Here is a 25,681-nt window from a genome sequence, read left to right on the forward strand (position 1 = left end):
TTTTAATCAAAGCAAGATCTTGATAAAGACGAGTTCCAAGTACTTAAAAACAAATTTACAGACGAGCTCTAGTAAGACACTGCCAATTGGCAGCTGCGGGATGGGTATTCAAATGACGACCAAAGTTTGATGTTGTAGTTTGGCTGCCTGTAGTTTGTATAGCCGGAAGTGCACACCCCTCATGATGTCCCAGTCGACATGACAATATTCTATGAACTGAGAGCATGTGGTTCTCCGTAGCAAGAGGTTTAATTGCTTAATAGCTAAATCCATTCCCTGGCTAACTAATTTGATGTTTAATCTGTCAACCTGAGCAACCATCAAATCCTTTTTGTCATCAAGTTTCGACCTAACTCAAGTCTGGAGTCTTGAACTCTAAAGTCCAAGTCAAGGCTCGATTTTTCTGGATTTTTCAAGTCAAGTCACAAGTCTTCCAGCAAATTTGAGACCAAGTCACAATGACTCAGGATCAAAGTCAATTAATGGGATACAGTAAATAAGGGCAACCTCCAAGCACACACTAGATAAGCCAAGCCATTTGCATCACTTATCCTACGGCATCATTATAATTTACTTTTCACCAGTTTGTTAATGGCAAATCCCCCCAAACTAAAACTTTTTAATATAAAAATTAGAGTTCAGTGAAAAAAAAAAAGGCACATTTCATATGAATGGCTTGTAGTCATATCAATGTGCAGAATTCGTGCATGTCCATGTCTGGACTCATCACAGGGTGAAACTTCCGTTAGTGTGAACTAAATGTCGCATGACGTCTCCCTCATGGCCCTTGAAATCATCAGTGTTTTGCTTTGAAGAACTCATCATGTGTGAGTCGAGCGCTAAACCAACATTGGTTCAAGATAGTAAGATGTTGCGTATATATCGTTTTCCCCGTGAGAGGGTATAGCGCTGCACCAAAAAGTCCCAAATCAATGGTGTGTGTTATTTAGGTATCCCTCATCAATTGGTTGAGGATCGAGAGCTCACGTGGGTTGCAAGAAAGTTGGTGTGAGAGTCCAGGCATTCATGTGTGAGGCGAACGAGCAGGAAGTCGTGTTTTGGCGTGAGCCTGTTCACTTGTGTGGGTCATCGTGTCTCATTTGGTTTTTTCATGAGCAGCCATTTTGTGTGCAAGTTAGCAAGCTTGTATCAAGGGTTTTCTATGGGTGCCACCAATCAACAAAAGGAAGCTAGACAGTGAAGATGTTTGAAGTCTTCAGAAGTTCTTTGATCTGCAATGCGTACAGACAGCCTCTGACTGCCACCATTGCAAAGTTACTTTGTGGTTCGACTCTTCGCTTTTGTTTGATGTTCTGAAGGTGTCACAGAAGAAAACTTGGCAGTGATTTATTTCATTTATTTCTTCTTTGCTTCAGTGAAGCAAAGCTTCCTTTAAAGATATGTTTCAAGTAACAATGAAAGATAGGTAGGACTGTAACTTTGCATACAAAGAACATTAAGATTTGTTTGAGCGCGGTGAATATTTTATGGAACGTTTTATTGACAGTCTTGCAAGACAATTAATTTACTTAATGGGCAGGTGTTGGTTGTTTCTATTTAACAGTGTGTTGGATTGTGTTCCCAGTAAACAGTTTGACGAGCGGGAGGGGGAAATCCAGTATCCTCCCATACCCTTTGTTGTTTAAAAGGCCCATATGGATTGTGAATCGGCAGCGGCTTTCAAAGCATCATTAGTCATGCACAAAAGACTGTGTTAGCACTTTAATATCAGCCTTGGGCTCAAGTTCTGAAGATCTCCGGTAATTGCCCACCTCTGCCACAATCTATGTGAAAGTGTGCCGGGTGTGCGTCCGCGCATGTGTGTGCGTGTGTATGTTTGCCTGTGTTCTTTTGTGCATCTGCTAATTGTGCGCTGCCTTGATGGACACTAATAAGCACATAAAATGAATGATTGCCCAGATATGGGGATTAAAGGAGAGTCAGACATGCCCATTTACACACGCTGAATTCTAATCTTCTCAATCTTTTCTCTCCCTTTGGCACTCATTGCGTGCGTGTGTGTTTGTGTGTAGCGGTCCACCTGTTAGGTCTGACCTGGCATCTGCGGCACGGCGAAAGCCAGCTGTATGAAAATGGTGTGAGCTCAGCAGACCATCAACAGGAGGACCGCAAAACTAGACCTACCAGCTCCATCCACCTGCTGGACACACTCAACCCTGAGAACACACATGCCAGTGACAGAGGTGAGCTTTTAAAAAAAAAAAAAAAAAAAATAGTAATGACAGATTTATCATGCCCTCAGCAAATTACAGTCCTTGACTGTATGTGGTCTCAGAGCAAGAGTGAGACAAAACAGATACGTAACATATTAAATGAACTGTTCCGGTTCTATTTGGTTGATCTTGGCTTTAGTACTGCATAGCAGCCCCACATTGTGCACTAAAACATGGGATAGTGAAAATGAAAATTCCAGTCCATGTAATTTCATTCCAAGTGGGTAGTAGTTACACATTTCATTATAATACATTTTAATGATTACGAACAAAGTTAAGATGGGTTTAGATGTGATTTATCGTGCAGTATTTTCCAGATGAGCATCAACAATCCATGCGTGTTCTGTTAATTGTACACTGCCTCTCTCTTAATGTCACCAGCTCACCTTTGACCCTGAACAAAATAAGCAGTCAGAAAATGAATAAATTTATTTTCATAGGTTTTTTTTTTTTTTTTTTTTTTTTTGGAAAGAGCATTTTGTATCCCCAGTTAAGGTTAAAAAATCCTGATATAACATATAGCTGTTCTTCATTTTTATAGACATTATTACTGAAACAGCAGGGGGAGACATGGTTGAAAAAGGGGCCCAGGTGTCATTTATCGATGGCCCGGAAATCCTAAAGATTCTGAATGTTGTGGGGCTGTCGTGGTCGATACGCCTCTACAATATCGCATGGATATCGGGGACAATGCCTTTGAATTGGCAGACCAGGGTGGTGGTACTCCTTTTGAAGATGGGAGACCTAAATGAATGTTCCAAAAACAGTGGAAGCACAGGCGTCAGCCTCCTTAGGAAGGTCTATTCAGGGATGTTGTCTGAGGAGGGTCTGCCAGGAGGTCGAATCTCAGATTGAGGAGAAGCAGTGTGGTTTTCGCTCCAGCCATGGAACGGTGGACCAGCTCTAAATCCTTGGCAGGGTCCTTGAGGGTGCATGGGAGTTGGCCCAACCAGTCGACATGTGTTTTGTGGACTTGGAGAAGGTGTTCCTCTGTGAGTTCTGTTGGGGTTGCTTTGGGAGTACGAGGTATGGAACCCCCTGCTCAGGGCAATTTGGTCACTATATGCCAGAGTTTGGTCTGCATTGGAACACCTCCCCATGGGGTGTTCAGGGCATGTCACACTAGCAGGAGGCCCTGAGGATGACCCAGGATATGCTGGAAAGACCTGGGATCTCTTGGGATCCCTTCGGGAAAATCGGAAGAAGTGGCTGGGGAGAGGGAAGTCTTGGCTTCCCTGCTGAAGCTGCTGCCTCTGAGACCCGGCCCCGGATAGGCAGTAGATAATGGATGGATGTTCCACCTTTAAACACAACATTTTAATTGTCTTTCCATGCTCAAACAGAGTGTCCAAAAGTGTGAATATCAGTCAGACTATTTTAATTTGAACCTTGGCTTGCATACATAATATGCTATATGTGACGCATGTTCTGATAATCGACCCCACTCCATAAATAAGTTTGAAATTTATTAGTCACTTAAAAGAAAGGCAAGATAATTAGTTCATCATGTTCCCTCCAAGCCGCTACGTGATTTGAATTAACTCTCGCCACTCACTTCTCAACTAGCCAGAGGAATTACTAACACCAATTTAACCCCATGATACGGTACATTAATTGTGAGTGTTGCAGGTCATGATGTCAGGCAGGACACAGCAACCTTCATGGTTGGCTGATGGATATTGCATAGTTGTCAGCGCTCATGTTCAGCACTTAGAGAGAGAGAGAAGGTTTCAGCTAAACTGCAACCCACTGCATTTTAAGCAACCTGGGACATCCCTAAAGCAACTGCTCTTGATGAATCCTCACATTCGGAGGATTAACGCTCAAATCGGGAGTTAAATCCTAGATAATAGAGCACACGGGGGTCATTGAATTTACTTCTGGCTGTTGCATCACAATCTATTGTTTCAACATCTATTGATTTAGGTTGCCGGATAAAAACTGGGACATAGCAATGGGCAGAGTTAAGACAGTCGGTTGATATTAATTTGCAACCCTCGGAGGTATTCCCTACACGGAGGTTGGCCAGAGAGATTAGAGATTGGTCTTTAATCCAGAGCATGAGATTATCACGCTCATCCTGCTGTACCCATCACCTCTCACACCCAGAAACCGCACAAACCATCAGATTACACCGCAAGGCCTGGTGAGTGGAGGCTCCAGGGAACCAAACGGATAAAGACATGCCACTAGAGAGAGATGAACAAGAGAAGGGTGGGGGGAAGAAGACATGAATGATTGATGGGTAGCAATTTGCTTTGTGGATGGTCAAGGTGCATTTTCACAGAAGTCGTGAATCTGAATAATTATTCACATTTAAATAAATGCTTATTTAAATGTCTGCAAAATTGACCAAAGGCAAATACAAACTTGTTCTCAGGTTTGAAAAATATTAAATTGTGATTATTTTATTTTATTCATTTATTTATTTATTTTTGCTGGATTGCACCATGGTAGTTGCGGGAGGCTATGATTAATGGAGAACCCTTGTCACTTTCTCCTTATTTTACAGTCAATTCTTCACATAGAGAGATAGATTAATCACGTTTGGCACAATGATTTAACGCCCTGTTTGTTCATTTTTATTGCTGAAGGTTGATTCACAGGCTTTCGACAATGCTTGAAAATCCACATTTTTCAAAGATGCAATTTATTGGGGAATATGCCTTTTACATTACGTACTGACCAGTTACCTTGATAGACGAAGAAATACATGAAAAAAGAAGTCCTCGATTTCTTCTCCAACCCTGCTGTTACAATATATAATTGAGGTTGTTTTCATAGCAGGTATACATTTAAATGTGTTGTCATATTGCAAACATTGAAACTAGTATGCGCAAGAGAAGCCTATTGCTTCATTATTCCAGCAGCAGGAGATTGTCATTTACATGCCGTGTCATTTACACGGGGATAGACATTGTGTTTTGATGGTCTGTGCGTGAACTCTCCTGCAGTTTATTCACATCATCAGACGCCCTTCGTAGCTCTACAGAAGTAAAATTATTTGTCATTAGCACGACTGTAATTGCCACTCACCCCGGGATAATCAAACTCTGTTGCGTGTTTGAGAGTGCACATGCTTCAACATTGCTTTATTTGACATGCCGACAGAGAAGTACCCAGAGTGCCGCAGAAAGCATGTTCTGGAAATAACGTTTCTACATTAATGAAATAAGGTGGAGTTTGCGGCTACCATTTCAGTCAGTCGGACGCATCAGATGAATTTATTTTATAAATTGATGCAAAGTGACCTTCGCTGGGTGCATATTGCCTCGTTATCAAGTGAAGATTGTGGGGCTTGAAGAATGGCACTTGAGCCAATGCCATGGTAGCATTCATTGCTGAAATGGGAGTTCATGCCAAATTCTTTTCACTCTTGCCTGTGGTTGGAAATGGAGTGCAGACCGCTAGAATGTGACAGAGGGCTCTTAAAAAGCACATCAATATTGTATGCTGAGAGAAAGTTAAGGGAAGTGGGAGCGCTGTGTAAGAAAACGTGTCGATCAAGTCTATACTGTATATGAGAAAAGATATGTGTCGGGGAGAAAGAGAGAGGGGGGATAGAGTGATGGCAAAAGAGAGAGAGAGAGAGAGAGAGAGAGAGAGAGACAAAATGCTGATGGACGAGTCCATGTTACACTGGTCTCATTGATTTTCTCACGCTGGGATACATTCTCAGGAGATGTGCACAACACCAGTCCACATACACACACATATATACGCGTATCCACACATACACAATAATCATTTAGTGAACCCCAGGCCTCAAGTTTAAAAAGCTTTGGAGGAACAACATGTCGATTTGCTACTCATCCTGCATTCAAATCTCTCTGCTCACTGTAGTGAAAGAAATTAAATTCATCAATTCAAACTGTATTCACAGTACAGCTTTGTGATACACAAACTATCTATTAATACACTAATATTTTATAAACTGCTGTTACATTTTAAAATCATACAGCTGATGTCATATGATCGGGAAAGTGTTAACCCTAACCCCTAACCCTTGAACCCAAACCCTCTAACGCTAACCCCTAACCATAACCACGACCCTAACCCTAATCCTAACCCTCGAACCCTAAACGTAACCATCTAACCCAGGGGTGGGCAATTCCAGTCCTGGAGGGCTACTATTCTGCATGTTTTCCATCTCCCCCTGTTGCAACACACCTGATTCAAATGAACAGGTTCAAAATCAGGCTTCCGCAGAGGTTGCTGATCATCTGATCATTTGAATCAGATGTGTTGCAACGGGGAGAGATGGAAAATATGCAGAAGAGCGGCCCTCCGAGTGCTGGGTCATGAGTACATGGGGGCCACTGTACTATGTAATTTACCATTATTGTTATGTCACAGTTCGCTGAAATTGAGAATGGCTGACCGGCAGATACATTTTTGGAAATAAATAGCCAGCCAAGAAACAGACATAACTACTCACTCACTCACTCACTCACTCACTCACTTACTTTTCTACACTCGATGGTTGAGCAGAAACTCCAAGGGGCCCAACTACTGTATTTGTAGCCAAGCACATCTTCTATATAACGTGGCCTTTAATTTGTGCATCTTATTTTATACACAAAATTCTAAATGTGCGACCCCATTTGTTTGTACAAGTTTTACTCTGCACGTGTATTTGCAATTGATTTAATTTATAATGAAATAATGGATAATGCGTGTTCAAAGGATATTTTGTTCGAGTAGGAAACAGTGAGTTTCCTTATTGACCATGCATCAAATTTGAGTCTCAGGCTATAGCGAGCTGTGAATCCGCCAAGTGATCTCTGTACTTCTCCAAATTATTGTAAGCAATTTGTTTTTGTCTTCTTTTTATTTAGTTTTAGTTTTTTGTTTTTTTTTTTTAATTCAAAAGCAACCACTGTTTGCCACACTAGGTGTAATATAATCTTTACATCACGGTAATTATTTCATACAAAATATTTGTTTTCTAGAATAACATATTTTACATATAGTCCAAAGTAGGGGGGGAAAAACAGGCAATAACATTTTAGCTAAGGTAACGTGCACCAATGAAAATCTCACAGGCTCCTGGGATAAGTAAATTTGTAGACAGGCAGACTTGTCAGTCACAGACATAACCTGAGGCTTTGATGGTGGACGGTGAGGACAAGAGAGTAATGGAAAGCCTGAAGGCCAAGAGCATTATCTCCTCCTGACTCTGACTGACACTCATTAGGCTGCAGAGTAGAGAGAGGTGGCTGAAAGCTTATTAAGCCACCTGCTCAAAAAAGACCTTCATCGAATCGAAGTAATTGTAGAGACCTTAGCCATTGTGATATTTTTATTCATCCTGCGGCAATTTTGCTTGCATTTGGAACACTGTTAATGTTGTCTGCCTTAGTGTGAGAGACCGACATCAAACACTCTAATGTGGACTAACACACATCCAGTTTCGGTCCCTCCAGACATGTCCCGTTATCCGAGACGTCGGCTGCACTTTTACTCCTTTCTTTGCTTCATTAGAATCTTAGGGTTAATAACATTCATGCCAAATACATTTTCGCTCCTTTGAAAAATGATTACGTAAAATGTAATTGTTTTACCTGAATAACCCCTAGGCAAGAAAAAATAATGAGACCTTGTGCTCCATGTCCTAAAGTAGCTCAGTCATTAGCTGGCCAGGTGTACACGCAACAATGAAGATGGCAGATCTTGGGCATTATTTATAGATAATGATTCCCGTGACACAATTCAGATTTTTCTGCTCCCAAATGGCACAATTCAGATTTGTGTCATGGCAACACAAAGAGTGATAGAGAGAATAAAAGCACAGACTCGGATATGCTTAAATAAGAATCAGGGCTGTTCCAAATGGGGCCAACAAACAGTTATGAATCAATTCTCTGCCGATGCAAATAACTGTAATTTACAAGAATTTGCAGACTGAAGATAGCGAGCCATTGTGGGAGTCTTCAACTTGATATTCCCGTCTGAGGGAGTGACGTCATGTATGCGTGGTGTCACGTTTTCAGATTCATGTGTCCATACCAAACAGCGATGGTTGAGTGAGAGAGATTTGTGTTTTCAAGCTGGAAAAACATTCCCTCTTTTGAGTTTGGGTCAGCTAAAACCAAAAATATGCTATACGGTTTGTGACACTTTGCTGTAGAGTGAGTCTTGTCAAGCTTCCAAAAAAAACAAAAAAAACAAACAAACAAACATGGATCACAGCACCTTATGCATTCATTCATTCATTCTTTCATTCATTCATTCTTAAAACGAAGATCCCACCAGATTGTGATTGTGCTGAACAGGGTTGTCGGTACCTCCTTAATGTAACTATTAATCTTGCAATCTAACTTAGTTATTTGCAAAAATCAAGTAATCTGTCAAGTAACTAAGTAACTTTTTAAAGCAAGTATTAAGTGATTTTTTTTCCAAGGTAACTGTGGCAACACTGTTTTTGCCCCCGCCCCGAAAAAAACCCCAAAACCAAAATCCAAAACCCAAAAACATAGTCTACTGTGGATCAGACCAACCAGTCCAAGATCTCCGACGACAGTTGGCCGTGTTACAGTTCTAGATGACACACTAGGAAGCTAATTGAGCGCAGCCAGCGGTTCAATCAACAAAAGTTCATGAACTCATATTTAATTTCATATTTTTGGGCGGTCGTGAACTGAACACGGAATATCTGTCCGATGACTGTTTTTGTGGACGTGCTCACTCATTTCCTTTTTTTTGTTCAAGAGTGCCAGGTTTCATAAGACTTCCAGGAGAAAATCCGGCTAAATTCCTGGTAAAACAGCCTTCATATGTAGGTGGATGAAGTCCTAATTTGGCAACCCAAGCCACAGAGCCTCACGCCGCCGCATTCATCATCAAAATATAAACCATGAAGGCGCCTTGGAAAGGGGAAAAAAAGAGCCCGTGGTGGTTACCTCACTCGGGAAAGTTGTGCTAAAATAATGAGGGATTTCTTAGCCTGTGCTCGGGTTTAGACATTGCATTGTTTTCCCTTTGAATTTTGCAAGGAGGGGTGGCAGTTCACGGCAAGTCGCAGGTGGATTGGCGTTTTACCGCCGCCTGAAAACGAGAGGAGGGTTTAGGTGGAGTGTGCGACGGCTCATTGCTCATCTGCCTCAGCCTGGTTTCTACTGCATTTGTGTTGCACAAAAACAGGGCTGTTGTAGTCTTCAGTGTTGCGATTTGAAGACCACAGTCCTGTTTTTGCTTTAAGTCCTCTAAGTTCCAGCAAGTTGCAGCTTTCCACTAGCGTGGGCTGAATGGCAACTAAGCGGACATGGCAGTATTTTGAGGTTAATGCCATTTTAAAATGTGTGAGCTCAACTTTCAACTAGTTTGCGCACATCATGAACTTTCACAACTCTGACCCCAGCCCTCTTTAACCACAAGTTTTTTTTCCTCCCCTAAACACCTCTGTAGCCCGCTCTTCTTTTGTATTCTGAGTAGCACAACAGCGTTAGTGATCAAATCATCAGCTAACAGTGTTCAATGATGTGTTGATAATCTGCTTCAATCATGCATGAAAATCATTCTGGTGACATATTTGCATGCGGCCTGTAAGAATGTTAGTTTTAGGGACACGTTCGCATTGAGCGTCCACCTTCTTCAAACCTTCTTCTTTGCACATTCCTGTGACCAATAGTGAAGGCACATGGTCAATATTTGCTCCCTTATTTTGTCTTTGCGTTTGAGAGCAGCACAACTCATTTTCACTGCATGAATGAGAATTATGTCCTGCAGTTGTGCTTTTCAAGTGTTCTAGTGTATTGTACCCCGCCTAAATTGCCCACATAACTATTAAAGTCAACAAAAGACACCTGTGCTCCATGTTGGGGTTTTTTTATGCATTTTGTCATTACTTGGTACAGCAAACCTTCTTCTTTGCACATTCCTGTGACCAATAGGAGACCGATGTGCCTTGGTTTCATCTTTGCACACATTGAAGCATTACACTTATCTGTTTATCATATTTATTTTATCTTATGTTATTCCCACAAGGCTTGGGACTTAATGGGTTAACCCTTTCAGTGCCAAGCATTTTCTGAAAAGATAGAGCGCCGGCCAATTTTCAGCATTTTCACTCATCTTTCAAGGCCGATAAAATATCTTGTGTTCTGACAATATAAACACAGAGGGTGCAATATGAAAGCAAGTGGAATCCGCTCTGTTATGTAGAAAGAAAAAGCATGGTTCTACCTTATTCCCATTAGTTTGGTTTCACTCAAATCATCACTCTCAGGAAAAATAAGGAGAAAATGAGGGTTTTCTGAAAATAAATATGATCTGCAAAAAGGTGAAGCACTCTAATGTGCGTGCGGCGGTACTGACGTGCATACATGCTGTTCCATAGTATGTGTGTGGGGGTTGAAGTGTAGAGGGAATATATTTATTTTCCAGCCAGCTTGCCACCTAGAATCTTTCTCATGACCTGAAATAGATACGTAAGCAATTACCATGAATACATAATTATCTTTTTTTTTTCCATTTTTGCAGTGTTTTTTTTTTTTTTTTTTTTTTTTATAAACACATTTTCCTTTCTCTGCTCTGCCAACAGGGGTGGGAGTTGTACTGCTGCTGGGTGTATCTGTAAATTACAGAAAAATATACAGTATAGTTCCCATCAATAAGCCCATTTTTTTTCGCTGTGGGGTATTGTGGACTTTTTTTTTTTTGTACCTCTTTTTGTACTGCGCGAAACTGTCCGACGGCAATCTCTGTGATACAGACAGCATATTACAGAAAAGCATGTCTGTGAATATTCTCATCCATCTAAGTAATTTTTTCTTAGGGCATTGGATCCTGTCACACTTAAGTACCCAACTGTGATCAATCAATTTAAGAAGCTCTTAGCAAATTGCTACGTTAGCTACATAGGAAGTTAGCGCTTACCTTTGCGGCTTTTTTTGAAGCTCTGCTGCTATCGGATCATCCAGAAGGGAACCACTCACCCGATGAATACAGATCAGGTCGCTGTGTAGCGCGTAAGCCCTCATCGCATGACAAGATTATTCAATTACGGCTCGAACCATCCTCAAGTTGTTTGTAAATTCGTTTCTAGTCGACGTCCCACCGTGTCTGTCGCGGTTTCATCTCCACTTCCTGTGAATCTTCTCGTCATCATTTTTTGTCACCGATTTTTGGCCTACCATGACAAATACTTTGCTCGATCGCTAACTGCTTGTATTTGACCGCAGTTTTTCCAGTCTCCAGCTGAAGAGTGGGCGTTATCTCATGAGTCGCACCTTTCTCTAATCATGCCTCGTTACCAGCTTCCTTTATAGACTCTGCCACGCCGACAACTGGCTGTCGGATTATTACAGCCTTGCTCACAACGCTAGTCTCCGAGTGCCTGAATTTTCCAGATGTTCATAGTCTTTGCTTCATAGCTTCTCGCCACGATTCTTGTTTAAGTATTTTCTTGTATTTAATTGTTCTTATTTCCTCGGTTAAAGTGTTCTCGTTCATTGGATTTACTTGTCCTTTTGTGACAAGCTTTTTCCATTGATATTCATCCTTGCTTTTTGCAGCGTTTTTGGTTTGTTTCATTATTTCCTGATTCTTTGTTACCTGCGTCTTTTGTTGTACTCTGTCGGTCTTGCATTTTTGTAAATAAACATGTTTTGTTTTTGTCAAAGCCTTATCTGTTTCTCCGCTTGTGGAACCCACCTCTCTGCGGATTATTCCGGAGATTGAGTATGAGTAATGTTATCTTACCTGTGTTTATGTGTTTCCACAACATCTGTGTGTGTGAATATTCATTACTTTGAAGGAGCATCACTCCAAGTCGATGTTAATTTACAATTAGCATTAGAATGGGATGCCCCATTAACAATGCGAGCGATGTCTTAAAAACGAAGCATGTGTTGTTGTTTAAATAAATTGACTGTAACTCTTTTGGTCGTTTAGTTTTACAGTAAACTCCAACAAGGTTGGAGGCAGGGAAGCGCGTTCAAAATCAAGCTGATGATCTTTTAAATATTGATTGACAGCAGAGAGCAGAAGTTTCAGAGTAACCATTGAATCTGTTTGTTTTCTGATGGACCAACATAATGTTTCCATCCTCGCCTGTTTCTTGTTAAAAAAAAATAAATAAATAAAAAAGTGTTTTTTTTTTTTTTTTTTTTTTTTTTTCTGCTGAGATAGACACAAGAAGGGTTTTTCCTCTTTCTTGCATCAGCAGCAGTAAGTTGACGCTGCCAGCTTCTCTATTAGACATGCTAGTATCTTCTTGGCTCATTCCCCCACCCATCTTTTTCTTCCTCCTCCTACAAATATTGCCCACCAACCCCCACTTTACCCAATCCCGAGACTTGCAGATGCCGTGAGCTCTGGTGTCTGTCCTCATATTGCATCAGACGAGAAGAGCTACAGTACAGTAATTAGCATCAGAAGGACCTGGTTGCTCATCTCCCTGCCAGTCAGCTGGCCTGTCGTGCTGCCTGCGTTCGTGTCTGCCTCCCTGAATTGTGCCAACTTCCATGCCCGATTCATGTCCTATTCATCTAGAGTTGAATAAAAGGCTGCTTTCCTTGGGACATCCATCCCTCTGCTGGCCTTTATTTTCTTGGTGAAGCACAGGAGTGAGGATTAAGGGGAATAGACAGAGGGAGGTATACTCAGCAGGAATGCATAAAAGCATTTTAGTTCTGCCAAGCTGCTTCCATCCTCCTACTATAATTGGAGAGCATTTTGTGTTTTTCTCTCTGCCCAATCACATCTGAACCAAAGGACGCTGAGCTTTTGGGCAGGGATTGTTTTGCATGGACACTCAAATTGCCTGTTTTGAAAATAGTAGACCTCAGACGTTGTTACAAAAATACATTTCCCGGTTGAATTCCTTTCTCCCAGTGATTTTTAAATCACTTTACTTGGAAGTCCAGAACTGTTATTTATTTATTTATTTATTTATTTTTCAGCTCCATTTTTGTCCTTTCACCATTTGTGGTTAGCACAATCCACACTCATCACATAACAGTCTGTTTATATGTCTGTTGAATTCTCATACTTATACATTACACTATCATCGACATTTACAGTAGAAGTGAGCGTAGACTTGATCAATTAAAAATATCTTTTTTTTTTCTGTTTCTTGATTTTTCATCATGGGAAGTCATGAAATGATCATTAAGAATGATCAGCTGATGCCCGTAATGTGTCAGTCCAAGATTCTTTGGGACTGCAGTGTAGCCATTTCTAAAGCAAGACAAGAGTAATAGTATAGTAAGAAGTAAAGAACACTGATGATATGAACAGTGGTATCTCTCTGTATTCTCTTACTCACTGTCATTTGACGGCGCAAGATATATGACGGCCGGCTTGAGGGTGTGCATGAAGTTGCCAAAATGGAGTGGTAAAGCTGTGGCCGTTGTCGATCGAGAGCATGCAGACTCATCAATGAATCTGCCCCTAACTGTTCATCTGCCTTTGTGGCCGTAACGATTGGCGGGCTCTTCTCTGTCACCGTATTTCCTCCATCTTCTTTTAGAAGCACAGATATATCCCTCCATAAAGGCAGACACAAAGAGGGCTGAAGAGGTTCTGCCTCACCCCACCCCCAACACAAAAGATTGGTTGATAAAAGCGTATGGAGATGCAATGAGCTAATGGCGAAAGGACTTTAGGAAATATCAATTTTCCTTACACACAAAGACACACACTTAATCAAGACGCTATCTCTCTGCCGTGATTCCATATGTGATTGCATGCATGCGTGTCGACACCCCTTTTCTCCGTTCTATTTCTTTCTTTTACAAAGATACTAAAGTTGCCCATGTCGCAGTCCCTGTGGATAGTACTCAGACAAAACACTTTCTTTTAAAGCAGTTCATCTTCAATGCGGGGCGTATCCAAAGGACTGCCAATATAGAGTCTCTTGAAAAGCAGGATTTCTACAGCGAAGAGTCATTCCTGATGTCTCTTCAGTCTCACTTCATTAGTAAGAGTGGTGATCCCAATGATGGTTGAGGACATGGAGCTGGTATTTAATTGGTCCTTTGATGGTGAAGCAAGCCCCGCGTTCCCTTTGATAAATCTACAGTATGTGACCTTTACATCACCTATATGTGGTTTGATTCGACAGAGAAGTGGGTGCGCGGACGGACCATTGACAGTGGTGAGGTCGACATTGGAACACAACAGAATCAGGCCATCCCACCAGGAGTCTTTTGGAGGTTTCATATGACTGTGCACCACCCGACCCACATCAAGTTCAATCTCTCCCTCTCCCATAATGCACTGCTGGGGGTCTACGGACGCAGGAATATACCACCTACACACACACAGGTAAGCCATCACGGTCGCGTCAGACACTCTGTCAGCTAGCAACATGTCATGATGCTCACACACAAGTTCCAAAATACCCAAAGTCTTAAAAAGATCACTGCCTGCTAAAAAATACATATGCAAGATGGTAAAAAAATTTGAACTACAGTTATTTATTAATGTCATACTAACCAGTTTCCCAAACCATTTAGGACATATAAATGAGCAATAAAAAACACCAAATATATTGATTCATTACAAAAATCATGAAGTCAACATATTAAGCCAAGTAGTTTTGTGCCTGCTACAGTATCAATGAGATAGCTGATGCCATTTATGTCTGACATTCTGACCCAATTAAAACTTGCCATGAGTCCTGACATTAATGACAAATGTACTTGAATATTAATATTAACAAAGTCAGAGATTTCTCCAAAATCAATTTTCTGAGTTGAAAAACACATTTGGTATGGTGGAAGCCAAAGGCTAAACGCCTGGAAAACTCTTGTTTTTTTTTTTAATTTTATTTATTTTTTTATTGTTTGTGTCTTTTTTGCCCTTTTACACAGAGAAAAGCAGTGCTTCTGATTAAGCTGCCCGTGTGCCAGTTTTCAGTCAATCTCGAAATTGAACGCAGTAATTCTTCATCTGCAGTGTGGTTTTAAAGCCGCCCGCCCTGAACGACAGCAGGTCACAGGAAAAACAGGAGAACGTCAAATACTAATGGTTAATTCCCTACTAGTTTATCGAGCTGTATTTGAGCATCTGTTGTGCCAATGACACAATATGAAGAGGAACGTTCAATAAAATATGTGCAGATCAGCATGAAGAGTGGCACTTATTACTCTTTTACATATACTTATAGTATACATACTGCATATGGCTGCACATGCAATACTATGCAAAATTCTTCGACCAAAATTAGATTTGTTGTTTTAGCAATGCCTTAATGATTAGATATCGCAGAACTCAAAGGCCTCTAAGTAGAGCTTGGACCGCCACCACAGCTGAACCATTAATAAAACTGAAAACAATTCAAAGAAACGATGCATTTGGCTTTGTTTGTCCATTTGTCTGTTAGTAACCTCCTTCCTGGTTAAGAACAGACAAGGGACGTACGATTCAAGAGTTGGATGCTGGGTTACATTGGCGCAAAGTATATAGTATGTTTACTACTACTAATAATGACAATGCATCCTCTTCCAGATCATCATCAAGATACACTGAAATATAATTGATTGTTGAAAATTGCACATCGCAGTTGCTAAATTGCATTTTCGCTTCCTAACCCATTGTGTGCGCTGTTTGCAACAGGTGTGAAAGTTGAGAAGAATGCCGTATTTAAAGCAAGGATTTGTGCTTTAGGTAGCTCTGAAGGTTTTTACTCTGAAAACATTTAGGTCAGCACCGCAATCACAAGATTAATTTAAAAGTAATGGAATCGGAAATGTTCGCGTATTAGGGGAGAAGAAACATATGACTGGGTCAGAAAAAAGTAATCCATCACTGTGATATGTTAAGGGGAACCATCAACCGAGTAAATCAATATTGTCGAAAGTACCTGAAAGTGAAAATACAAGTATCTTAACACAAATGTAATTTTATGACATTAAATGTACTTCAGCATTGGAAGCAAATTAAAAGTACAGAGTGAGTGGTTAGAATTTTAATTCAAGTTAAATTAGTTTTTTTAATTAATTTCGATCAATTGGCAAATTAGCAAAGAGAGCCTGGCAATGTGACACTGATGTCTACTGGCCTCAAGTTGGAAGAAGCAACAAATACGGGGACTCACCACTGGTGCACCCATATAAAGACTTGCGGATTACATGCGTATCAATTTCATGACCTCCCCCTACCGGTATCCCTAGCGTACAGGCAGGACTCTTTTGCAATGTTATGCTTTGCGGTTGAGGCATTATGTCATCCAATTTCTTGAGATTCACGCTAAATACCAAGGAAAAAAATACATTTAGATATGAAAAATATGTTGTGATTGATATAATGGGCCGCATTTTGGTAGACTGACTCCCGTGCACTCCCGTGCATAAAAATTTGCCTGCCAGCGCAAGTCTCGTTTAGCGTATTTGAGGCCATTTCTGTTGTCAAAGCATTACTCATTATGTAGAGCATTTCATATCAATGAAAACTATTTTCATTAAAATGTTTTTTTTTTTTTTTTTTATTCTATGAATGGAAATTTATAGTACACCCTGATTTTGCATATACTGCCCTCTGAAAGGGTGCCAACTTAGACGTTTTGCTAGTTTGACACACTCCCTGGTTAGCAGATCAGTTTTCACATCTTTCACGTCCGTTTTTAAAACATTTGTAAATCACGCCTGAATTGGTATATTCCTATTCAAAGACCTGGACAAAACAACCTCCAAAATGGGGTTGTATTGACAGAAAACATCCCAAGTAGCGGGTCCATCTATTTTTTTGACTAAAAGGGCGTTATTTTTGATCCAGAGGTTTTAAGAGTGTAGGTTGGAGATTTTAAATCGGTTCAATAATGCGACTGGCTTGTTCCATCTTCACCCAAAAAACAAAACAACAACAAAAAAAACTCTGCCCTCCAAGGTCTCCCCTTGAAATTGCATGTGCACTAATTCTCTTTGTGCACATGCAGTTAACTATTATTTGATGATGTTTCCTTCTGTGTTCAGTTCGACTTTGTGAAACTGCTGGAAGGCAAGGCGCTGCCCAGATCTTTGAGTGATCATGTTTCAGCTGGCAAAGCACCCAAAGGTCTGCTGCTGAGCGGCTTCCAAGAAACGCGCTTTATTGAGTACATGGACCCTGGCACCTGGCATCTGGCTCTCTACAACGATGGACGCAACCTCGAGCAAGTATTACTCCACAGCACACCCATAGGTGAGAAGACGACTTGCATCTTTACAGGTTGCAATCGTTTGGCCGGTTTGAGTCACAACACGCTTCCGCTGTAACGCGTTGTCTCGGAGATCTTCGTTGTCTTTTCCTCTCTCAGCTTTCATCTGTTGATGTATAAAAACAGACTGACATGTTGAAGTGTCAAGTCATTTACTTTTGAAGAGAACTTCCGTATTGTTCAAGTCAAGTGAGCTTGGTGTGACAAGAAGACAGCGATTTGAAAGAGAATGATAAGGACTGTGCGTAGTAATGGCAAAACCTGGTACATTGCTGAGTATTATGACACACATGGATCCGGGCGTAATTTGGAGTCTAAATAATGCAGGACTACTGACAACTGCATAATTACTGGCGGCATTTTCACTCGGGTTTTTGGGTTCATGTGAAATGAAAGTACTGCCACAGTCAAAACTTTGAGAGGTTGCAAAATTTAGATAGCTGGTGTGAAACATTTTCATTGCTGAGAGGTCAAGTTACATACGGCATAAAATGCATTTCAGAATAAAACGATACTATTGCAAAACCTACTTATTTCACCAAATGAAAATGGAAGATGAAAATATTTGCGTGGTTATTATTTTTTGTTACATTAGTACTGTGTGTGATACACTGGAGATTCGAGGGCGAGCAGTTGGGGCAGTTTGGTGCCTTTTCTCAAGGGTACATCAGCCTACCTTCCAGCCGCCTGGGAACTTTTTTTTTTTTATTTTTTTATACAAATGATTATACCCATGGAACGAGTAAAGAAACGAGTACTTTTAAAACATTGCTCTGCAAAGAAAGAAAATAACTCTTTTTTTGTTGTTGTTGTTGCTGTGGTATTGTTTCAGGATCGGTACTGAGGTATTTTATGCCACGATCGTACTCAAGTCAAAATTTTAGTTCTGAGACAACACTGGCACTGACAGGCTGTCGCCATCGTTGTCATGTGCCTGTGTTTTTGTCATGTGAGCAATGGTGTTTTTACACATCAATGTCAAGCACATTCCGGCCACCTTTTGTGAACAACTGTCAGAGTGACAAGTAAGAATCGGATCGTGTAGGATCAGTTTCAGCCGATCTTCAAGGCTGCAGTATTGGTATCTGTATCAGATATGAAAAGTAGTGTCCTTAGTAGAATTACTCCAACAGCTACAATTCATGCAAAAAAAATAACTTAAGTAAATGTATAAAAGTAAATGTAGTCCGTGAATGCGCACCTCTATTTATAACTATTTGGAATCTGGTGTTACAAATGTCCTGCTGATGTAATCATCATTACTGATGGATGTAAACATGCTCCGATATTAAGCACCGCTTGAAAGACCAGGCTGCAAAGTAATCTGGCTGAACTGTCACATTGTGAAAAAAGAACATTGTCCTGAAATCATGGCTTTTTTTTTTCCATGTTGGCAGAGTCCTTTATGTAATGACCGACAGCATGCAACCAATTAACATTAATGTTATTCCAGGGTTGTCAAGCATTTGGCATGTTAGGTTTGAAGACTGCCAGAGAACAGCCATTTGTTTCATTTGTATATTCTGAACTGAGTTAGTATCAGCGTCCCTTCAATCATGTAAATGTAGTCAAAAGGGATGGGCTTTGAATGGCAGCCAGCAGTGTGTCAAAGGGCTTGGCGCACCAGGGGAAAAAAAAAAAATAAAGCCTTGATGAAAAAGTTCATTTTACCGCCAATTCAAACAATGGTTCCGAGCTATCACTGTGTTGTTTCGGATGAAGGAAATCAAACCCACTGACCCGTGAGGCGGCGCATTCTAATGTGAGACCCGATGTGCTGGAGCTCCGACTGGAGCCTGAGAGGAAGATAAGATATGAGATGATCATTGTCGGGAAATTGAGCTTCTGCGCGGCAAAGAGTAACTAGATCCAGCAATGAATATTGAGAATAAGTCAGGAAGCAGCATATATGTATGCTTTTTCGAATAAAAACAAAAAACATTTTCTATATACTGTATATCTATATCTAGAGAGAGAAAGAGAGAGAGAGGGAGAGAGAGAGATAGAGAGAGACAGAAAACATGAAAACTATGGAAACAATCCGTCAAGTCAATGCTGATTTACCCTCATATGCTTGTGGTCATAAAAACACATGGGTGGCCATAAAGCGTGGGTGCAAAAGCAATGAGGTATGCGATAATGTGTACTCCAATGCTGTCATGGGCAATCACAATGATCATTAATTTCCTTCGTCGGAATAAAAGGGACAGTGAAACAACATTTAAAGCTGCATGTGTTTGGTTGACTGACTACAGGCTTGTGTTGCATCAGTCAAGGGTCATTTTGCTTATTTATAGACTCCTTCGTGCTAACATTAAGAATGTAATTGCTGCTTACTTGGACACAAAAAAAAAAGCTGGAAAATGTGCACAGGTACTATGAGCCAAGCAGATATATAAACGACTGGGAGACTGTCATGATTTAAAAAAAGCCTTCCGACATACAATATCAGATGAAAGAAATTGCATAATCATTATGTTAATGAATTCCCACTGCCTGCACACGCTGGGCTAATTGTGCATATTTTCAAATCCGCCATTTTTTTCTCATGCGTCCTCCTCTCTCAAGTACAAATAAGAAAAAATCGAGTTTATGACCGCATTGATGCCCACACATTTTCTATAAAATCATGGTTAGAAACTGAATGGGCATTTCTAGTCAACTAATTGTCAATTCATTTCAGATTAAAACCCAAGGGTCATAAAGCATTGCTGGAACTTTAAAAGGCTCATAAACTACAATCGGAATGCTTATTTGACCAATCAGACCACTTGGGCGGAATTACCTATTTTATAATCACACTTAGCCGCAATAACTTATGGCATGAATGATTTCCAACTGAAAAGGGTTTAGTCAGTGGAAAGAACAGATTATGCATTCACACACACACACACACACACACACACACACACACACACGCCATATAGTCAAATACACTATCTTTGTGCAGTGCTTGTTAATTGGTTGGAAAATTTTATAGCTATGATAGTGACCTGAAAATGGAGACCTTAATTTACTGTTACAACCTCGCTGACCTCCAGCTTTCTGTGAGATCACGCCGTCTTCTCAGGAATAAAAGCTCTTCCCTGACCTTGCAGATGAGTTCTTGCTCATTGCATTTGTCAGGTGCCACATCCAATATTAGAATTTACACACGCGAGTTTATTTTTCTTCCAAGAGGATAGAAGACTCACATGAGGAGTTTTCCTGACTGTGTGAGAGATGATTGGCACTCCTCTCCATCAGTGTGACGATGACAGGTGATGGAGGTGAAAATGACTTTGGTTTCTATAGTGATGCACTGCTGTGGAGGAACTGCACTGTCTGTCTCATTAGCATGTGTCACACGTGCCTCAAGGCGAGAGTCGCACTATATCGCTGTGTGTGTTTGTTTGTAAAATGTGTGGCTGTGTGCACGTGTGTGGTCCATGCCAATGAAGGATTTGTCATTCATGCAACCTCAATAAAAGAAGGCAGCGGACAGCAGTGGTTTGACTCATGAGTAGATCTATGTGCTCTGGCCAGAGCAGGACAGACAGCACATGGTTGTAATCTGTGTATTATTTGTTCTTTCCACTTTGAATGGGCAGTCGAAAAACAAAAAGTTATTTTTAATGTATTTGTTTTGAAATCTCTTGGATTAAAAAAATGCCAGATCGTGTATTGTACAATGTCAATTTAAATTAGAAATACTAAATTGGGGAAACAGGACACAGGATAGAGGTTGATTTTTATATTTAATTGGTTAGGCTTACGTGACCTGGAGTTCGGTAACCAGCATCAGTTTAAGATGTTGGCCTGTCAGCAGGTCACCATCTGTGAGGACCACAGGCACATTCTATCAGATGATCAGTCTGCCATTTTGTAACATGATCCAGATGGGCAGAGGAGAAAGAAAACATGAATAAACTAGATGCTGCAAAAATATATCTCCCATTTCAGTTATAATGCATAGAGTTGATTACAGTGACGTTGTAAACAACGTTGCCCTTGATACAGTATGGCTCATTGGATAGCCCTGACCGACTTTGATGCCTAACAAGCGAAGATTATACTTACTAATGCTCATATGTTTTTGGTTTTGTTGTTACCATCTGAAAATGGAAAGAACAAATTTTAAAGAGATTCATTCTTGTCACCTATTTTCCAGCATCTGGCTTACATTGATGTTATATGGCACAATACAGCATCATTTCTGTGTAGAATAGTCAGGAATGGGGATTCCCCCATCTGCGGCCCCTTCTCAAGGTTTCTCTTTTTTTTTTTTTCTTGCCCTCCTCAGTGGCCATGTGTTTAAGGGCTTTATAATAAATTGGACTCAACTTGAATCAGGGTCGCCATAACAATTTTGGTTTGGTTCAAAAAGGGTTGTTAATTGGTTCTCTTTTTTTCACAACCGAGCCACACAAATCCATCTACTCTGTCCTGTGCTGTTCAATTCATCCCCATAGTAATTAATCCCAATCCAGGTAATTTGCTCTTTATTTCCTTTTTATCCTTGGATAGAAGTGGCCAGTGGCTCATACTTTCACATACATACATTTTGTATTTCCAGTGCACATCCACACCTGCGCACCACATACAGGTACCGTATGTGCCCTCATTTAGGGCACAATATCCAGCATCCCTCAGCACTTTGTGGTTATGGTCCTCAGAATATTCGTTTGGCTATATTAACTAGAAAAGCACCAGCTGAGTTACTTCTGCCAATGCTCAATTATTCACAAAAGTACGTTGTAAAACAAAATAAAATAGTAGTGGTTACAGTTTCTTTGCCCATTTGTTATCTAGCCACTTGCTGCTTTTTGGACGATGATAAAATCACGACACGGACTGTATCAGTGTATTCACGGTTGTCTTTTGATGATTGAATATTTGTCAAGAAGCTACTTTCTCATTCATGGAGACTGATAGATGGATGGGCCCACCATTTACATCACCATTAACAGCTACTATATGCTATCCCCAACAAGTTTGGATATTGTCAGAGAAAGAAATGGATAAAAAAAGAAGTGATGTTCACACATGTAAATAGCTTTCAAGTGTTTGGGTGGGTGCTAATTTGTGAATGTTAATTGAGTAAAAAGTGGGTTTCAGACAAACAAATCAAGCTATACCTAATAGTATAGGTAATAGTAAAAACATGATCCGTCAATCCTTCCATCCAATCATCCATCCATTTTGTACACCGTGTATCATGTCACAGAGAGCTGGAGTCTGCCCCAGCTGACTCTGGTTGAAAGCTGCCAGGCACATATCGAGAAAATATCATTCACACTCACTTTCACACCATGACTAAATGGGTACTGAACCCATACTGACTGCATGGAAGGTAGGCAAGTAAGCCAATTCATGTTCAGTGATCTAAAGACACTGTCGACATCATAAAGTTTAACGTCATAGCAGCAAAGTCAAACTAAAGGCAGGAATTAAATGTGATGATGCAATTACGCGCCGTTATTTACTGACCCCTGCATGCATTTGTTCCAGCAGTAACATCACGCAGTAATCCGTTCTCCACTAACTGGGTCGTTCACAACGGCAGATTTTGTGTTCAATCTTGTTCCAAATTGTGTTCTTGTAAACAGTTTGATGATGAAGCGCTGATGTATGTAAATGCGCGTGCAGTGTGTTTGCAACCTGTAATGCAGCATAATGTGCTTAGTGCAACACAGAGTAAGTGAGTGCCTGGCCAGTCTCCAGAGAGTGATAGCAGCTGGATCAGGCTAATCTAATATAGCTTCTGTGTCTGGGGAGCCGTCCATTGCTTATCACATATTTCATTCAATAACAGAACGCTATGCCAGTTGATGGAGTAACATGTGGATTATTTTCTTGTTTTTTTGTTAATGTCTTGAATAAATGAATACATTAATGGTGTCTGTGTATGCTGTTTCATAGAAACAATGGATGGCTGTTCCAAAGGATGTAATGGAAATGGCGAGTGTGTTGCTGGACGCTGCCACTGCTTTGCTGGTTTCATGGGTCCTAACTGTGCCAAAGGTAATCAAAAAAATAAAATAAAATGTTGTGTAAAGTGAGACTGTCATGCACATTATGGTTTTAAACCCACAATGGACTTGCTTGCCAATGTTAGATTCAAACGAATGGCTGAATGCATTGCCATTTGTAATTCTGATATTTATAAAAAAAAATCCAAATAATAATTAAAAAAGAAATTAAATAAAAAGGTAACAACAACTGCCAAACAAATTCATGGCCTCTGAATTTCGGGGATAGTAAGTTTACAATGAAACATTAAAAACAATCTTGTGTGCGTTACACAGATTGGGTCCAAATTAAATTGTCTCGATGTCCCGTGTCACACCTTTCCCAAAATGTTTATGGGAAGTGCTTTTTTGTGGATAATCAAGCATACAAATACACATACAGACAATGCTGTATGGAAATAAACAGAATGAAAATGTATACACCGGCCTTATGCTTTGCGCTATGTGCAATAATAAATAAAAACGAGTACCGGTACAACTTCTCATCTGTTCCATGTTTTTGTTCCAAGTGCATCTATTTACATGTTACACGGTCAACTTTTTCTTACAAAGGCTCAACGAGGTTCAGAAAGCAATTGCTCAAGAGACAAAATATTCCATCTGCAGAGGTTATTTAAAACATACATTTTAAAGTGGATATGACTTTTAAAATCTGTCCCTCCGTCCTGAATTCTTTGAGGACCCTTCCACCACATTTTTCACATGATGACTTACATGCCAGCCACCTCTGACTTGCATTCACTTGAAAACATCTGCACAAAATTGGCAAAGAGAAATGAAGTGGGAAAAAAAAAAAAAAACAAGCCACCAAGGTCTGTGCAATATTTTAATAATAATGACAGTGTGTCTCCGGCACAACTGAATGGCCTCTTACTCTGCCCGTGCACCACTTCTACATCTAGATAAGAGGGAATTACTTTTATGGTTATTATTTTATCTGAGCTCAGGATTATTAAAATTTGTTTACAGGGTACTCATTAGGCAACATCTACAAGCTTGCTTAATGAGCATTCACAGCTAGGAGTTGTCAGTTTGGTTGTGTCCTACGGTGTCATGTAAAAAAATATTCTTATAACCTAAAAACAAACCACCTCCTAATATGTAGTTAAATCAACCCAGCAACCGAGTATCGTAACTGTATTAAATAAGTATATCACCATAGTAATCATTTTTATTCAGACTTTTACGAGTGTGTCTCTATTTCTTTTTCTCACTCCCTGGTGTGAAATGTAATCTTCTCCTCTGGCCTTCCCTGCCTTTATTTCCAATATTCTTCTTCTGCCCCGCCCTGTTTTTTTTTTTTCCCCCCCTCGGTTGTAATACTTGTATCTGCCTCATTGTGTTGAAACAGGTGTTTCGATGTAGTCGCCAACGATTTATTTACTCGAATCGTTATCCATACGTTCCGCTCATCTTTGCTCATTTAGTTGCATGGTGATATTTGTTGTTTGAAAAGTTATGGCAAGAGTTGTAAAAAGTGAAGTGAGCGTTTATTGCCGCAGAATGTTTTGGGTTATATTTACAGAGAATCAAACGAGACAATAACGGCCCACATTTTTTTTCAGTTCATATTAGCCTAAAAAAAATATTACTAGTTGGAAATCTTATCAAATCCATTTGAAGTGTCTACCTGTCATGCCTTTTCTCTAGCAGCATTGAGATGATGGTGTGTGTGTGTGTGTGTGTGTGTGTGTGTGTGTGTGTGTGTGTGTGTGTGTGTGTGTGTGTGTGTGTGTGGGGTTGTGGGTATCTGTCGGTTCCTTGGTGGCTGCCTGCAGCACAGCTCTCCATCTTTGCATGAAGAGAGCTCCTCATTCTATAAAACCCTAATGCCCTCATTCCAAATCTTTCATTTTCACGATTGTTTTCACGGCCTGTTCAGAGCAAGTGAGGTGACGTTGAGGGGATTTTCTCCAATTCTTGGGTTGCCGTGGTAGCCGAGCTCAGGTGGTGCTTGAGTAAATTGAAACAGCTGAGTGATAAGCCGGGGTGCGTGTGTGTGTGTGTGTGTGTGTGTGTGAGGGGTTGTGGGTATCTGTCGGTTCCTTGGTGGCTGCCTGCAGCACAGCTCTCCATCTTTGCATGAAGAGAGCTCCTCATTCTATAAAACCCTAATGCCCTCATTCCAAATCTTTCATTTTCACGATTGTTTTCACGGCCTGTTCAGAGCAAGTGAGGTGACGTTGAGGGGATTTTCTCCAATTCTTGGGTTGCCGTGGTAGCCGAGCTCAGGTGGTGCTTGAGTAAATTGAAACAGCTGAGTGATAAGCCGGGGTGCGTGTGTGTGTGTGTGT

At 40.5% G+C, this 25,681-nt stretch overlaps 1 protein-coding gene across 1 annotated transcript in view; it reads left to right on the forward strand.

The window, feature by feature from the left end:
• tenm1 (teneurin transmembrane protein 1) overlaps positions 1–25,681 on the forward strand; it is a 192,126-nt gene that overhangs the window by 80,588 nt on the left and 85,857 nt on the right. The window contains exons 6-9 of the mRNA XM_019883899.1: positions 2,034–2,204; positions 14,302–14,504; positions 17,153–17,360; positions 23,278–23,379. Coding sequence (XP_019739458.1) covers positions 2,034–2,204; positions 14,302–14,504; positions 17,153–17,360; positions 23,278–23,379 — 684 coding nt within the window. The remainder of the gene's footprint in view (positions 1–2,033; positions 2,205–14,301; positions 14,505–17,152; positions 17,361–23,277; positions 23,380–25,681) is intronic.

The sequence above is a fragment of the Hippocampus comes genome, unplaced genomic scaffold, assembly GCF_001891065.2.
Source record: "Hippocampus comes isolate QL1 unplaced genomic scaffold, H_comes_QL1_v1.1 scaffold156, whole genome shotgun sequence".
In the NCBI taxonomy this organism is placed as follows: domain Eukaryota; kingdom Metazoa; phylum Chordata; class Actinopteri; order Syngnathiformes; family Syngnathidae; genus Hippocampus; species Hippocampus comes.